Source organism: Pan troglodytes, chromosome 8, assembly GCF_028858775.2.
Source record: "Pan troglodytes isolate AG18354 chromosome 8, NHGRI_mPanTro3-v2.0_pri, whole genome shotgun sequence".
Classification (NCBI taxonomy): domain Eukaryota; kingdom Metazoa; phylum Chordata; class Mammalia; order Primates; family Hominidae; genus Pan; species Pan troglodytes.
The window spans coordinates 85,305,627-85,323,531 of NC_072406.2; the positions used below are offsets into that span (position 1 = coordinate 85,305,627).

The following is a 17,905-nucleotide window of genomic DNA, read 5'->3' on the forward strand; positions in this document are numbered from 1 at the left end:
TATACCCTAAGAGAAAGCCTTGCACGTGAGTACATGGCCACAAAAAGAAATCAACAAAGATGTATCAAACTTCCATTTGATAAAGCAAAAAATTGGACAAAATCTAAATGTACATCCATCCACAGAAGAATGAATAAATAATGTTATACAATACCACATTAGCAGTTAGATGAATCTGATCAACACAGATAAATTTACTGAAAATATTAGGTTAAAAAAAGGTTGTAGAAAGATACATAGAGTATGATGTACTATTGACATAAAATTTAAAAACACAATACAATGGAAAATATATATGATAAAGTATAAAAAGATGACAGGATACGCACCAAGTTCAGAACAGTCATTACCTCTAAACAAGGGAAGGTGCACAAGAAGCCTTCGAACACATTTGTGATATTTGACTATTAACAACAGAAAATAATCTGGGTTGGGGGAGCCTAAAAACTCTTATGCTAGTATTCATGCTATTATTTTTACCACTTATAGGGTATAATGTGATTAGGAAATTTCAGTCATTCTAGTTATAAGGAATTTGCCTGAAAGAAAAGTCAATAAGAACTAGCCCAAAACTGTGATAAAAGAGGAAAAAAGTCAACAAGGAGATAAAAAGCACCTGAGAAAGAATGAATATTGCCCCTAAGACTAAACACAGTGAAATCAGGGTTAAATAATATTCAGGACCATTTTGATGGGAATATAATCATTTTTTAAACAAAACACATATAGTAATCTAAATAACATTTATTACTCACCACCACACATTTGGGAGGCTGAGGTGGGATGTTTTCTTTTTTGCTTTTTGTTTTTTGAGATAGGGGTCTCACTCTGTTGCCCAGGTTGGAGTGTAGTGGCGTGATCACAGCTCACTGCAGCCTTGAACTCCTGGGCTCAAGTGATCCTCCCGTGATATGGTTTGGCTCTGTGTTCACACCCAAATATCACCTTGAATTTTAATAATCCCCACCTATCAAGGGCGGGACAAGGTGGAGATAACTGCATCATGGGGACAGTTCCTCCATGCTGTTCTTGTGACAGTGAGTTCTCATGAGATAGGATGGTTTTATAAGCACCTGGCATTTCCCCTGCTGGCCCTCATTCTCTTTCCTGCCACCCTGTGAAGAAGTGCCTTCTGCCATGATTGTGAGTTTCCTAAGACATCCGTAGCCATGCAGAACTGTGAGTCAATTAAACCTCTTTTTTAAAATAACTTACCCAGTCTTGGGTATTTCTTCATAGCAGTGTGAATACATCCCACCTCAGCCTCCCAAATAGCTAGGACTACAAGCAAGCACCACAACACCCAGCTAAGTTTTCATTTTTTTGTAGAGTCAGGGAATTGCTATGCTGCCCAGGCTGGTCTTGAACTCCTACCCTCAAGGGATCCTTTCCACCTTAGCCTCCCAAAGTGCTGGGATTACAGGCATGAGCCACCATGCCAGCCCTATTTTGTTAAATGGAATCTATCTAGTTGATGAAGCCAGAAATTCCTATCAAGTACATCATCAAATTCTACTATTCTACTCTAATAAGTAGCTTGATAATCTATCCACTACCACCTCTTACTTAAATATTTGCAACAGCCTCCTCCCTGGTTCTTCGTCCCTTGGCCCCAACCCAATCTCCATTCGGCAGCCAGAATGGTTTTCTAAAAGGAAAAATCATAAATTTCCCTTACAAACTTTTTAATAGCTCCGCACTGCACTCAGGACAGTTCAATCTCTTCCACATGGCTTACAAAGCTCTCCAAGAGATGGCTTCTGCTTACCTCTCTGGTCTCAGCTCTCACTACTCTCACAAAGCCAAACCCCCATATCCACCTGGTGCATTCACCTCTTGAACTCTACATTAAGCCATACAAACTACATGTTAGTTATCTGAATATGATATGCTCTCTCCTTTTGACCTTTCTACATGTTCCCTCTGTCTGAAACACTTTTCCCACACCCACTCCTGTCCCCCTCTCCCCCATTTTTCTGGCTAATTCCTGGTCCATTAGATCTCAATTTTTTTAATGTGTATCTTCCAGGAATTCTTCCTTTACATCCCTTATGAGGTCCAGCAATAGGTTTCTTTTGATGTGCTCATATGGTATCCTGAATTTCTCCCATCCAAGCACTCATCTTACTATACTGTAAGAATGTTAAATACCCTAATGGTGAGGGTAGTGTATGTCTTGTTCATTATGTGTCCCCAGTACCTAACATAATAGCTGGCACATATTAAGTATTTAATATCTATTAAAACCTGAAACCAATTTTAAAAATAAGGTTATAATCTTATCAAAAGCGTTATAATGTATAATATTAGTAGAAACTGAAAATTTGCAAATTTGTACATTTCTGGAAGTTCAAATTAATGGAATTATATTCCATCTTAACAGAAATTTTATTTACTATTATACCATGTTTAGTTTTTACCAACGGATACCTTCACCTCAAATAAAGGGAGATGAGCAAGAAAACATTTTGATTAACAACTCATCCCACTGATTTTTTCTTACGGAGAAAATCAATTTCAATGTGAAGACACAGACAACATATTTTATTTCTGCAGCTGACAATAACAGGAGATAGTAGTGGTAATGAGTCACAAACTTTGAAAAAGTGAGGGACGGCAGAAGTAAATTATCATGAAAGCAACTGTAACTTAAAAAGAGGACTTTGCCAAAAATAGGTCAGAAAGTAGGATGTTCCATACTATGGAACACTTTAAACATATGTGGATACCCAAAACATCTTGGCTTTTAATTATTTAACATATAAACTTTGACTATCAATCCCTTATAGCTTTACATACAAAGCTTTCAAATAGTATTAGGTGTTCTGAATAAAAACATTTGGTGAAATGATAGTTTCTTTTCCTTACACACTAAAATTCCCTACTTAAGTTAGTCTCTATCAATACAAGCTTTCAGAGTAACAAGCTAGAAGCTAGAAGCATACCCGTAACTATTAAGCCCTAAGAGAAAGGGAAGGTGATTCTTTAGTCTTCGAAGGCTATGAAACAAACTACAATTTAAAATCTTAAAATGCAAGTCTTTTTTATACTAATATTGTGTTAATGGACTCAACAGAGAAGCTACGTGATAGGTATTTTATAGAATGGAAGAATGATCTTACCTGGAAGATTACCCTTTGAGATGGTATCTGTATCCAAATTGTAGGTATCCTGGAGACGTAACAGAGCTTTGGCTGCCCCAACCTGATCTTCATCATTAGGAAAGTACTGTCTCTGAATGGTTAGGTTAGAGATAAAGCCTTGAAATAGATAAATCAAAGAAAAAAAAGACTGTAGAACCTCATAAACTTCCCATAAAGAGACTTAATAAGGATTGTTCAAAATCTATTTTATTATTTTCTACCACACCATGAAAAGTTCTACATACTCAACAAGAAAAAATTAAATACACTGAATAAGACTTGGCATACTTCTAACTTGTTCAATCTTCCAAAAGCCTAGTGTTGCTTAAGGACTGTGACACTGTTATATAAATTGTATCTGTATTAGCAGGTAAAGATCACCTAACATACTAGTTATGAGTTTTTAGTTATATAACACAGCAAGAAAACAAAGTGCATCCACTAAGTTTGAGAAATGAACACATTTATGGGTCTGAAATGACATTCATTGACAATCAATTATACTTCCATATAACAGATGGTAAGTAAAATATGTGCTCTTAAAGTTGTTTTTTTCTTCCATGTATTACACATTATATAAATATGTAAATATATAAAGTTTGGTGGAATTCTTCAAGGAGAAGGAAGAGATATTAATTATATATTTAAGATCAACAGCCAAGCTAGTTTACTAAAATATATTTAGATCAGTTTAATTATCAAACATGATGTTGATCAACCAAAATTTACAATATATAAACCTAATCTTAGAGGATTTATATAAAGTATGCAAAAATCAAACAAACCAATTACTGATAACTATATAACCCCAAGAAGAATGGATGCTGAACACTCCTTAAGAAACAAAAAATTGGTTTAAAATTTTAATATCAGTATCATTACTTGTGAATAAAAGTTAGGTATGAGACTTCCCTCTCTTCTCATTAACTTATAATCAACTGGTTTTTTTTTTTTTTTTTTGAGACAGTCTCACTCTGTCATCCAGGCTGGAGAGCAGTGGCAGTGGCATGATCTCAGCTCACTGCAACCTCCATCTCCCAGGTTCAAGCAATTATCTTGCCTCAGCCTCCCAGTAGCTGGGATTACAGGCATGTGCCACCACACCTGGCTAATTTTTGTATTTTTAGTAGAGACGGGGTTTCACCATGTTGCCCAGGCTGGTCTCCAACTCCTGGTCTCAAACGATCCACCTGCCTTGGTCTCCCAAAGTGCTGGGATTACAGGCATGAGCAACTGTGTCCAGCCAGCTACGTATTTTGAACAGCAAGAGACCAGGCCTTTTTTTTTTTTTTTTTTGAGATGGAGTCTCGCTCTGTCACCCAGGCTGGAATGCAGCAGTGCAATCTTGGCTCACGGCAACCTCCGACTCCCGGTTCAAGCAATTCTCCTGCCTCAGCCTCCCGACTAGCTGGGATTAAAGGTGCCCACCACCAGGCCCGGCTAACTTTTATATTTTTAGTAGAGACGGGTTTTCACCATGTTGGCTAAGCTCCTCTCGAACTCCTGACCTCAAGTGATCTGCCAGCCTCAGCCTCCCAAACTACTAGGATTACAGGCGTGAAATGAAAATGTACAAATGAACAAATAACTAGAAGCGGGCTAGAGTTTATATCAAGCATATTTTTATGCTGTTTTGTCTCTTTTTAGAGACAGAGTCTTGCCATGTTGCCCAGGCTGAAGTGCAGTGGCTTTTTACCGGTATAATTCCATTATTAGATCAATCATGGGAGTTTTGACCTGCTCTGTTCCCAACAATATTTTTAGTTTTACGACAACTCTCAGTTGCAATCTCTATATGGAATTTTACAAGCAAGTTTTATAAGTTTTATAGAAGGCTATAATATTTCTTATGCTACAAACAAAATTCTAAGAAAAATTAAAATATATATACTCTCTCATAGCATTATAGAATGACTACTACAGATTAAAACAACAAAGTGCCAAGGTTCACATTATAAAACAACTTAGTTCATTACTTGAGAATAAATATATCGATTTCCTTTAAAAAATGTGTTCAGGGGCCAGGAACCATGGCTCACGCGTGTAATCCCTAGCGCTGTGGGAGGCTGAGGTGGAAGGATCACATGAGGCCAAGAATTTGAGATCAGCCTGGGCAACATAGCAAGACCTTGTTTCTAAGAAAGAAAAATTTTTAAATTGGCCTGGCGTGGTGGTCTATGCTTGTAGTGCTAGCTACTGAGGAGGCTGAGGTGGGAGGATTGCTTGAGCCCAGGAGTTCAAAGCTGCAGTGAGCCACCATTGTGCCACTGTACTCCAGCCTGGGCAACAGTTAGACAGTGAGACCCTGTCTCCAAAAAAAAAAAAAAAAAGTTCCCAAGGTGTTATACAGTACAGAAAATAATCACAGGCATTTCCCTCTCACAGTAAACAAGTATTCACAAGTACTTGCCATATTTTTCTTTTCAAGGCTTCCTGATCCCTGTGCATAATAAGTTTACTTCACTGCTTACAAACACTGGTAAGTACCCTTGGAGTATTTTATCTACACAACTAGCTCAGCTCTTTTCCGTCTCTCTCTTCTTTTCTTGGTGGAGCAGGCAGGGGCGGCGGGGGGTGAGGCATAATCCCTTTACCTCCTTAATAAAGTCCAGATTTAGTCTTCTACGTCTGTTATTAAAGTATCTAAAACATTTCAACGCTCTAACTACAAATTGTATTGTATCACTTACTCATTTTTACTGTTTGCAGCCTCAGTTTGATTGTCCACATTGAGCAAACTAATTCTAAACTTCAAAATACTAGATAGAACACAGCTAATACTTCTCTTTATAGTAACACTCCCATCATTTTTTTAAATTGATTGCAGATAAAGACATAAATTTTTAAAGTTTGAAGGTAATCCTAAAATAAAAATGATTACCCTCAGAAATGAAGCTATATGCCAAATAATCTATTCACTTTTGCAGATTTCAAAACAAAAGTCAACAAAAAAAGAAATTACTTCTTTTTTAATCAAAGAATTCAGGATTTTGACTAAATTAACTCTATTCAAACCAAATGCACCCAGGCATAATCCAGTTACAACACTGAACTGAACTGGTTTCCTGGGAACTGAATTTATCATTAATTTTATTATTTCTACATATGGTGGCAATATTACCTTACTCAGGAATCTCTTCAGACTTACCATCTGACATATCCTTAAGGACCAGATTCTCCAACTCACTCCACTCAGTATTCAGACGTTTCATTAATTTGAATGCATTTACTGGATGCCCAACAAATCCTTCTGGATCTTTTGTCGCTGTACTAGTTAGCCGATCTAACTTCTCTGCCCATCTACAGATGTAAAACATAAAAACTGAATATTTATATTTCATAGGGAAAAACACAATTTAATGAAACGCTCAGAAAAAAAATGACTAGAAGTTTCTGAGTTCAACTATATCTGTAGTTTCTTTTTAAAGTAAAAGTATACGGTCTCTTTAAAAAGCGACATCCTCTTGGCAGAATCAATACAACTATAGGACTTTATGTTTTAATTTTGTTTCTCCCAAATGGTTACAGTAAATGGAACCTCCCTGTCTTAGTAAAAGTTGTGACTGAATCCCTCCAGTAAAAGTCTAAAAATTTTAGACTTAGGTCCCAGGGCCAAATAACTGATTATTACAAACTACAAATTAGCCCAACCCAAATTCAATTACATGTTCATTTAAATCAACTTATACTAAATTTTTACATCCAGTTTCTAGAAACTGTATCTTAAAATGAAAAACTGAACACTTAGCTACTCATTAAATTAAAGACAGGAATTCTCAGGTCAGGATTAACTATGAACATGAGTCAATTAAAAATAAATTCATATTTGAGAAAAACTGTACCAATTAAATAACACTAACGATACCATCACTATAATCTCTACAATGGAACCATGGGAGTAAAGGATAAGTAGAATTGGAAAACTGCTGCAGCAGGTGGCTTGACTAAGAGGTTAGAGGAGGATAGAAGATATTAGCAATACTTTTAAAATTTATCAGTCAGGCTGGGTGCGGTGGCTCACGCCTGTAATCCCAGCACTCTGGGAGGCTGAGGAGGGCAGATCACCTGAGGTCAGGAGTTCGAGACCAGCCTGGCCAACATGGCAAAACCCCGTCTCTACTAAAAAATTACCCGGGCATGGTGGCGCACACCTGTAATCCCAGCTACTTGGGAGGCTGAGGCAAGAGAATCACTTGAACCTGGAAGGTGGAGGTTGCAGTGAGCCACGATCATGCCACTGCACTCCAGCCTGGGCAACAGAGCAAGACTCTGTCGCAAAAAAAAAAAAAAAAAAAAAAATGTATCAGTCAGCTTCCTGTATCCATCCATATTCTTTTTTTTTTTTTTTTTTTGAGATAGAGTCTGGCTCTGTAGCCCAGGCTGGAGTGCAGTGGCACAATCTTGGCTCACTGCAGCCTGGTCCACCTCCCGGGTTCAAGTGATTCTCCCACCTTAGCCTCCCAAGCAGCTGGGATTACAGGCACATGCTACCACACCCGACTGGTTTTGTGTTTTTAGTAGAGACAGGGTTTCACCACATTGGCCAGGCTGGCCTCGAACTCCTGGCCTCAAGTGATCCACCCTCCTCGGCCTCCCAAAGTGCTGGGATTACAGGCATGAGCCACCGCATCCGGCTGGTATCTATCCATATTCTTATCTCAACCCATATTCTTCCATGTGAAAGTTGGCCCAAGCCTAACTTATTCTCTATACTCCTATTTTAGCCATTTCAACTGGCTTTGTAAGACTCAAAAATGGGTTTCATTTCTACTTAAAGAATATTTTAGCTTGAGAAAGAAAACATCCAGGTTGAGTCAGAGTCATAATAAGCAAACATTTTGCTTACTTTTTTATTTGTTCTAACTTGTCCTCTTCTGCCTTAATATAATCTTTCAGAGAAGTCACCAGATCTTTCTCAGTATGGATCAAATCAGTCATCTGACCTAGAAGGGGAAGAAGGTTATCAAATACTCATATCCTTCAACACAAGTATGTTAAGAATAAGAATGATTGAGACTGTTTCATTCTATGAGACAATTTAACTGGCATGAATCAGATATGCTGGAGACTATCTTTTCTTCCTTTTTACCAGATAAACCAAAATAAAGCCAAAAACTTTTCTAATCAACTGTTCCAGTTCTAATTTTTAAGCCACTTAATTTTGCAAGCTTTAGACTGTGCTAGCAAATTGTCTTTATATCTACAAATGTATTTTTAAATTGCAAATCAACACTACTTTCCAAAGATTAATGTTTCTTCACCTTTACCTTTACTTCTTTAGTTCCCCTTTACCTTACCTTTGTTTTTGAGACTAATTAGAATTAAATTTTTATTTAATAAATAAAAGCCACACTAAAAAAGTTCCAAATAATCTGTTATTTATAACAGGATGCAAGAACCCATCATTTTATATACTGGAATCAAGAGTCATAAGTATATAATACTTATGGGCCAGGCGTGGCAGCTCATGCCTGTCGTAATCCCAGCACTTTGGAGGCCCAGCCAGGAGAATCCCTTGAGGCCAGGAGTTGAAGACCAGCCTGGTCAACATGGTGAGACCCTGTCTCTATTCAAAATAATAATGATAAAATATTTTTTAAGTTATAAATACAAAAAAAAACTTGTGTTCACAGTAGATTAAGTGGAAAAAGCAGATTAGATATATATGCAGTATATTACTTGTATATCTGTGCACTGAAAAAGACTAAGTATATGCATTAAATTATTTTAACTTCAATATGTATCATTTTTGTAATAAAAAATAAAGAAAATGTCAAATTATTAAAAAAGGACCTTTTAGGGGGCAGGGAATAAACCTATACTCTGGGAATACACTGTATTTGTTTTTGCTGATTTTAAAACACTAAAAAATGGAAATTAAAAAATGCAAAACCAACAAAAATCAACAAGTAGTAAGACTTACCAATTGAAGTAAAAAAGCCTGGATGAGCCAAAGACTGGGGAAGCAGAATTCCTATAATTAATATATACCAGATCATCTTGGAAGACTTAATTTTACAGGATCACACACCTACAAAAGAGAGAGAGAAATGCAGCCATTACTTAAAAAATACAAAGAGAAGGAAAAGTTCCTTATCTATTATTTCTATGAAAAAGTAAAAGATTCCAAGGTTGCCCATAAAATTGATGTTAGTTATTATCAATTGTTTAATAATAGCTACTATCTTGTTTTTCATATAATGAGAGTACTACCATGACATTTCTTTTTTGTGGTTTTTTCTTTTGAAACAGAGTCTCTGTCGCCCAGGCTGGAGTGCCATGGTGTGATCTTGGCTCACGGCAACCTTCACCTCCCGGGTTCAAGCGATTCTCATGCCTCAGCCTCCTAAGTAGTTGGGACCAAAGGTGTGTGCCACCACACCTAGCTAACTTTTTGTCTTTTTAGCAGAGACAAGGTTTTGCTATGTTGGCCAGGCTGGTCTCGAACTCCTGGCCTCAAGTTATCCACCCGCCTCAGCCTCCCAAAGTGCTGGGATTATAAGTGTGAGCCAATGCACCCATATTAGAGAAAAATGTATGTTTGTTATCACCTGATAATTTATGCTTAAAAATTCAAGCTGAGTTTGTTCTCCTTAGTCACTATTACAATTAGAGTAATTGAATAGTAGGTGGCTTTTTCATATAGCCTGAAAAATAAGTTTTCTCTGTGATTTAGACCTATCCTATGACTTTCTCATAAAAATGTACCAACTTATCAATTTAAATATTAAATATTACCAATACATTTTCAAAATGTTAGAATACATTTTAAAGGAAAAATATTTCAGAGCTTTCTGTTAATCCTTAAAATTCCTAATTTGTTCCATCTTTTTCATATATATTTTATATATATATATATATATATATAGTGTGTGTGTGTGTGTATGTGTGTATGTGTGTGTGTGACAGTCTCAAAACTCCTGACCTCAGGTGATCCGCCCACCTCATCCTCCCAAAGTTCTAGGGTTACAGGCGTGAGCCACGGCACCCGGCCCATCTTTTTCCTATATAGCTTAACTTTTTAAAATAAATTCAATCAAAAGTTGTAGATTTGGGGTCAATAAAATGTTCTAAAATTGACTGGCCAGGCACAGTGGCAGGTGCCTGGAGTCCCAGCTACTTGGGAGGCTGAGGCAGGAGGATCACTTGAACCCAGGAGTTCAAAGCCAGCTTGGGCAATATAGCAAGACCCCATCTCTAAAAAACATGAATAAATAAAATAAAATTGACTGTGGTGACTGATGGTGGAATGACTCTGTGAAAGTACTAAAAACCATTGAATCATGAATACTAAATGGGTGAATTATAAGGTATATGAATTATATTGCAATGACACTGTTCTCTTGGTTTGACTTAGTTTGGTTTTTTAAGAGACAGGGGTCTTGCTATGTTGTCCAAGTTGAACTCAAACTCCTGGGCTCAAATCATCCTCCCACCTCAGCCTCCTGAGTAGCTGGAAATACAGGTCTGTACCACTGTGCCTGTTTTTTTTTTTTTTTTAAGTTGTAGAGAATCCAAAACGAATAAACAGCCATGTCCATTTAAACTAGTATTTTCTCTCAAAGGACCCAGCCTTCAGTTTTGTTTCTCTTATCAACTGTGTTCTATGTAAAAAAAACTTAGCCTAAGACATGTCTATGGCCTCTTTTCTTTTTTTAAACCTGGCAGCAAAGCCCATTTGTGTTTTTCCTCTATATCCATGATAGCACCGTCTTTTCTAGTGAGGATTCTTCATGGCAGATGAGGATATAAACTAACCAACAGAAAGGCTTTACCTCACTTTCCCAGATGCCCTGCTAGCACTCTTCTCTTGCTCCTTCTCCCCTACAAACATGAACTTTGTCTTTCTTATTACCTTACAGGAGAATAAGTTACCATTACAGTATAGTTTGCCCCAGTTAACAGGCTCCCATTAGTTACCCTGACTTGTCAACCTGTTTCTCTTTGTGCAGGCCCCTCTGACTCGTCTTCCTATGTGACGTGAGCTAAACCAAAAGGCTCAGGTTCAAATTGAAAGCTCCCTGTTCTACAAGAGCTAAAAAATAACCCCACTGCCCCCTAACTTGAATCTCAATAAAAACAGATCACCACAAAAACTGGAAGTACTCCTTAGTCTCCTCCCTCGAGTTTGCTGCAAACTTCCAGATACTTCCAGAACCACACAGTAAGGAAATACACTGCTCTTTTGGCTACCTTACAGTGATTTGGGGAAGGCTTCTAGAATGTAGCAGATGTAGACACTTCCTCTCCTGGGCTCCTGCCAAAGCACAAGGCTTTTTGAAAAGCCTGAGCCGTCTGAAGAGTCTAGAATTTTCTGTTTAAACAGACTTCTATTCTAATTTTCTTCATGGATAAATGCTATTTGCAGAAAATATAAATGTTTTCACTGTTAACAGAAGGCTAATCACAAATGTTGTCTAAACTTTTAACTCTGATAAGAGAGTTTAGATTTGTCAGAAAAGAGGTTATTTTGCCATTGCTAAAATATATTGTCACTAAAGTTTTTTTGTCATCTTTCATTGTCCTTAAATCTCACAAGGAATTAAAAACCATTAGCCTACAGAAATAACTAAAAAGCAGCTTAAGATGGTATTTTTCTTCGAATAGCTTGAAAATATTTTAAGAATGACAGAGCCTACATAAAAATTCAAAACAATCGTAAAAAGAATAAATATCTTTACCTTACATCATGTTTCAAAATGAATTCTAGGATGGATTAAATAGTTATAATCAACAAAACAAAGTAAAACAAATAGCAACAACAGAATAGTTATCAGATCTCTAAAAGCAGAGAATTTCTAAACTTAAAAATAAGAAAATGCCTGGGCACAGTGGTTCACACCTGTAATCCCAGTACTTTGGGAGGCCAAGGAAAGAGGATCACTTGAGCTCAGGAGTTTGAGACCAGACCGGGCAACATAGCAAGACTTCATCTCTACAAAAAAAAAAAATCAAAAAATTAGCTGGGTACGGTGGCATACACCTGTGGTCCCAGCTACTTGGGAGGCTAACGTAGGAGGATCACTTGAGACCAGGAAGTTGAGGCTACAGTGAGCCATGATCTTGTCACTGCTCTCCAGTCTGGGCAATAAAGTGAGACCCCATCTCAAAAAAAAAAAAAAGAGAGAAAGAAAACAACCTGTCAAAAGCCAGATGGAATTTGAATACACAAAATAAGCTTATGTGTAAAAAAAAAAAAAAAAAAAAAAAACCTTTAAAACTCAAACTAGAAAACCATTTAAAGAAAATAGAGCACTTTTAAGGAGTTCATACAAATCAATAAGAAAACCACTAAGATGTTAATAGACAAGTAGATATAGAACTTGGAACTCACAAAAAGGAAAAGTAGTTAGCTCAACAAAAAATGCTCAAACTTATTAGTAATTAATGACACAAAATAAGAAACCATTTTTGCCCATCAAGTGAACAATTAACAAACAAAATTATTTAATGTTGTTATATGCCAAGAAACTTAAAATGAACACATCCTTTAACTTGTAGAGTTAAATGAAAAAACAAGATTTTAAAATTATCATACAACCTTGGTGGAATCTATATTGACTAAGATTATGTTTTCATTACCCCAACACAAAGTTATAAATAAATTAACACTGGTCAAAACAAAGAAAAAATTAACATCATAATACAGTCATAACTATGCAAGAACATATGCAGAGGAAATTCACCAAAGTGTAATTGTCTCTGGTTAGCAAAACAGTAGGTAATTTTTTTTTTTTTTTTTTTGGAGACAGAGTCTCATTCTGTTGCCCAGGCTGGAGTGTAGTAGCGCAATCTCAGCTCACTGCAACCTCCGCCTCCCGGGTTCTAGCGATTCTCCTGCTTCAGCCTCCCAAGTAGCTGGGATTATAGGCACCTGCCAACACGCCCAGCTAATTTTTGTATTTTTAGTAGAGACGGGGTTTTGCCACATTGGCCAGGCTGGTCTCAAACTCCTGACCTCAGGTGATCTGCCTGCCTCGGCCTCCTAAAGTGCTGGGATTACAGGCGTGAGCCACCGCGCCCGGCTGGTAATTTTCTTTTATATCTCTGTATTTTCCAGACCTCCTATAATATATTTTTATAGTGACAAAAAAATTAACTTCGTACAAAATAATAAACCTAAAGCATTAACTCTCATATTAAGATACCCTAAACTTTTAAAGAAGTAGTTAATTACTCTCTAACAAAAGAGTAGCTAACAAATAATATAAGGTTTTGAGCATGTTCCATCTTGTAGTTCTATAAGCCTCTACATTTCACTTTCTCTTTTTCAAAGATACTTAAGCCTAAACTGGGTGCAGTGGCTCATGCCTGTAATCCCAACACTTTGGGAGGCTAAGGTGGGAGGATCACTGTAGGCCAGGAGTTCGAAACCAGCCCAGGCAACACAAGGAGACCCCAACTCTATAAAAAATTTTTAAAAATAGCCAGGTGTGGTAGTAGTCCCAGCTACTCAGTAGGTTGAGGCTGGAGGATCACTTGAGCCTGGGAGGTAGAGGCTGCAGCGGGCCATGAATGTGCTACTGCACTCTAGCCTGGGTGACAGAGACTCTATACCCGTAAAAACAACACTAAGGCCAGGAGCGGTGGCTCACGCCTGTAATCCCAGCACTTTGGGAGGCCAAGGTGGATGGATCATCTGAGGTGAGGAGTTCAAAACCAGCCTGGCCAACATGGTGAAACCCCGTCTCTACCAAAAATACAAAAATTAGCCGGGCGTGGTGGCAGGCGCCTATAATCCCAGCTACTCAGGAGGCTGGGGCAGGAGAATCGCTTGAACCCAGGAGGCGGAGGTTCCTGTGGGCCGAGATCTCGCCATTGCACTCCAGCCTGGGAGACAAGAGTGAGACTTTGTCTCAAAATAAATAAATAAATAAATAACAATAAAAATAAAAATAACGATACTTTGAAAGCAACCCTATTATCTAGCAGTGAACTAGGCTGCCAAAGTAGCACACTTTCCCATTCTATTTCCTCCTACACTTAGATATAAGACCTAGACTAGGTCAATCATTGACTTTCATTCTCATTAACATAACGGTTGAGGGATGGCCTCGTGAATGGTAGAAAGCAGCTCTTTCTGGAGTTGCTAAGCTCAGAGGATGTGAACTTGGGGCTCTCCTGTGACCATTTTTCTCACTTGTCTAGGATCTATAAACAGGACAAAGTCATACAGAGACAAACAGTTTCAAGCCCCAGGGCCCTGATTCTTTGCAACTATTGCTTTGAATCTGTAAGCTACTACAATAATCTCCCAGCCCACCTAAGAAAGCCTTTAAATTCCTTTTTGCTTAAGCTAATTCAAGTTGGATTTCTGTCACTTACAATAGGAAGTTCAGACCCATACAACATTATTCCAAACTAACATGCCTACCCAAGCTAGATAATAAAAATGAAGATAGACCTATATGGCAGTGGTTCTCAAACTTTAGCTCTATCAGAATCACCTACAGGTCTGAAAAGTCGAGATAATTTGCACAAGTTTCCAGGCAATGCTGATAGTGCTGGCTGGGAGATCACAGTCTGAGAACCACTGGATACAGCAAACAACCCTATGAAATCACCTCTGCATTTAAAATAGATTTTACTTCAATTTATCTTATGTAAAAGTATAACTGAATGTCTAATTACTCTAGAGAATGGTTCTCTAATCTGTTTTAGCACTATGTCTCATTCATCCACATTCATTCAGAAACTTTAAGTGACATGTTAATAGCCAAACGTATCAATCACAGGTTTTTTTAACAATGGTTTCTAGCCGGGCATGGTGGCTCACACCTGTAATCCCAGTACTTTGGGAGGCAGAAGCGGGCAGGCAGATTGCTTGAGGTCAGGAGTTTGAGACCAGCCTGGCTAACACAGTGAAACCCCGTCTCTACTAAAAATACAAAAAATTAGCCAGGCATGTTGGCACACACCTGTAGTCCCAGCTACTCGGGAGGCTGAGGCAGGAGAATCACTTGAACCTGGGAGGTGGAGGTTGCAGTGAGCTGAGATTGCGCCACTGCACTCCAGCCTGGGCAACAGAGCGAGACTCCATCTCAAAAACAAAAACAAAACAAACAAACAATGGTTTCCTTATGGTGTCTCGCTTCTATTTATTCTACCTTCATTCAGAAAGCAGCTTGCAAAGAGAAACATTATAGAACATTTAAGAGTCAAGTATCCCAAAAGACATTATGACTTTATCAAAAATTATAAAATATAAATGCCTCCTGTTCTAAATCTTCAAACAAGCTTGAAAAAGAAATTAATGGGTCAAAATGGATGCAATCTCCTTTAAAAGAAAGACTAATCTCAGATAGCATCCCTGAAAAGACTTGTCTTAATTTTTAAAAAGACAAAGAGGAGGGAGGGAGGAGGAATAGGAGGAAGAAAGAAAAGAAAACCCAAGAAGAGTCAAAGATCCAAAGATAAACTTACACTGGAATAAAACTTGGTGTTGCAACAGTATGAGTAAGTTATTGATAATATTTAGGTTATTGGTTAGATAGGTTCAAAAGTGTTTATTATATAATTTTTGTAACATACATGTATATTACTTATAATGTTTGGTAGCATATTAAATTTTTTAAACTATAAGAAAAAAAGCAGTATGGAAGAAATCCTACCAGAAAACATTTTCAGGTAGGCCTGGATAAAAATAAATGTGAAGTTTACATTCATCCAAACACAAAACTTTCCTACAGTTCTTATTCCAGGGAAGTCCAGTCCCACAGACTCAACAGGTCAATCAAACCTGGGAACAGATCTTAAAAGTTCTACCATATAGTAAATACAAATGATCCCCAACATAGGACAGTTTGACTTAGGATTTTTCAACTTTATGATGGTGCAAAAGTGATATACCATTCAATAAAAAACATACTTTGGGCCGGGCACAGTGGCTGACGCCTGTAATCCCAGCACTTTGGGAGGCGGAGGCTGGCGGATCACGAGGTCAGGAGTTCGAGACCAGCCTGACAAACAGGGTGAAACCCTGTCTCTACTATGGGCGTGGTAGCGTGTGCCTCCAATTCCAGTAACTCAGGAGGCTGAGGCAGAAGAATCGCCTGAACCTGGGAGGTGGAGTTTACAGTGAGCCAAGATGGCACCACCACACTATAGCCTGGTCAACAGAGCGAGACTCCGTCTCAAAACAAAAACAAAACATACTTTGACCCCACAACCATTCTGTGGTTCACTTTCGGTACAATATTCAATAAATTACACGAGCTATTCAACACTTTATTATAAAATAGGCTTTGTTAGATGATTTTGCCCAACTGTAGGCTAATTTAAGTGTTCTGTTTTGAGCACGTTTAAGGTGTGCTAGGCTAAGCTATGATGTTCATCTTACAGTATTTTCAACTTACAGTTGGTTTATCAGGACACAGCCCCATAAGTCAAGGAGCATCTATATTTACATTGAGTTATGAGGAGTCATTGAATTTTAAGTACAAGTTATCCAGTGAATTACTAGGACAGGGCATCTGGTAAATAATTCTATCAGCGTTTTGGTCAAATATTTTTCTTCCAAGAAAAAGTTGTAAAATTTTCAAAAGTTTATATCTCCCAGACAAATCATTCAAAAATTAATAAGGCAGACTAAAGAGTGCTTGATATTCTTTTTAAGCTAGTCAAGTAAAGCAATGGGAGTGCAGAAAAAACAAAGAAACCTGTAACTCATTGTGATCAATTAGTTGTAAACACCATTGCACTTAGTCCAGCCAAGAATGCTTGATATTCTAAACTAAACTTTCTCTGACACTTAAAATTTTCCACAGGGGTTCTTTTAACCTTCGACATTTGTTCCAAACCTTCTTTTAGAAGGCTCCAACTTTATTTTTCCTCATACAGATTCAACTGTTGGTCCTCCTGAAATCTGTTTCAGACTTTTAATGTTTCTGACAGTTTTCATGGTCAACACAAAAGAACACCACAAATTCAGGCTCCTAAATCAGGCCATTATAATGTGCTCTATGTCAAAACTTGGCATGTCTTTTCCATCTTAACAGGATGTATCTTCCAAGACAAGTAAGAGTAATTACTAATAGAATTAGTTATATTTCTGTTCTTCCCTATAATCCCTCTGCAAATTGCCATTGTTTTTACTTAACTCCATGAATTCCAGTCATACTTCTGTTCTTAAAAGACAGTGAGCTACATGTCTAGTACTTACAATCTGATGGACAAATACTTTAATGCTATGACCAACTTTTCTATCACAAATTCAGAAATCACGCTAGCTTCTTTCCCTCACTTTCTGTACTAGGGTAGTGAACTGTACTGAGCAGTATTGTAGCACTTATTGGCATAATTCCAAATGAAAAGCATTTCAAGATTCATATTAGAAGTCAGCTCTAAGTTAAGATATTGCCCTTAACTGAAAGTGCTACACAGGCTGTCTTTTGGAAGTTCTTCCTAAGTCTTTCCTGTCAGAAAGAACGTTAAGATGAGATCATTTCAAAAATACACACTTATGTTTTGCTTATGACACCTCCTCCACCCCTTTTCTCTTTCTTCAAGAAACTGACCCCTTTTACCTTTTTCTGGCACTCTATTCTACCTTTAATTCATCCCCATACAGCACGATACTTATCCCTAACCAAATGGCTATTCAAAGTTCTAGTAGTTCTGAATGCCTGAACTACATAAAGTTCAAGTGACAGAGTGGAACTTGGTCTCAAAAAAAAGAATATATTTGCCTACATATGTAACACGTTTTTTAAATTTAATACAATAATTAAAAGAACTCAAAAAAATGTTAAATGAGAGGTGGA

The 17,905-nt window shown here is 37.5% G+C and overlaps 2 protein-coding genes across 6 annotated transcripts in view; both read right to left on the reverse strand.

The window, feature by feature from the left end:
* Window positions 1–9,174, reverse strand: part of P4HA1 (prolyl 4-hydroxylase subunit alpha 1) — a 67,151-nt gene extending 57,977 nt beyond the window's left edge. For 4 of the 5 annotated variants that reach the window (XR_010146632.1, XR_010146633.1, XM_054660243.2 and 1 more), the window contains exons 1-4: window positions 9,067–9,174; window positions 7,990–8,086; window positions 6,292–6,443; window positions 3,123–3,260 (exon numbers count right to left, since the gene is read on the reverse strand). Coding sequence is in view for 3 of the 5 variants with exons in the window: in XM_054660243.2 (XP_054516218.1) it covers window positions 3,123–3,260; window positions 6,292–6,443; window positions 7,990–8,086; window positions 9,067–9,142 (463 nt within the window). In the remaining 2 variants the exon portion in view is untranslated. The remainder of the gene's footprint in view (window positions 1–3,122; window positions 3,261–6,291; window positions 6,444–7,989; window positions 8,087–9,066) is intronic. The other variant, XM_063780764.1, reaches the window with a different exon arrangement.
* Window positions 9,141–17,905, reverse strand: part of ECD (ecdysoneless cell cycle regulator) — a 92,915-nt gene continuing 84,150 nt past the window's right edge. The window contains exon 15 of the mRNA XM_063780754.1: window positions 9,141–9,174. Coding sequence (XP_063636824.1) covers window positions 9,167–9,174 — 8 coding nt within the window. The 3' untranslated portion in view covers window positions 9,141–9,166. The remainder of the gene's footprint in view (window positions 9,175–17,905) is intronic.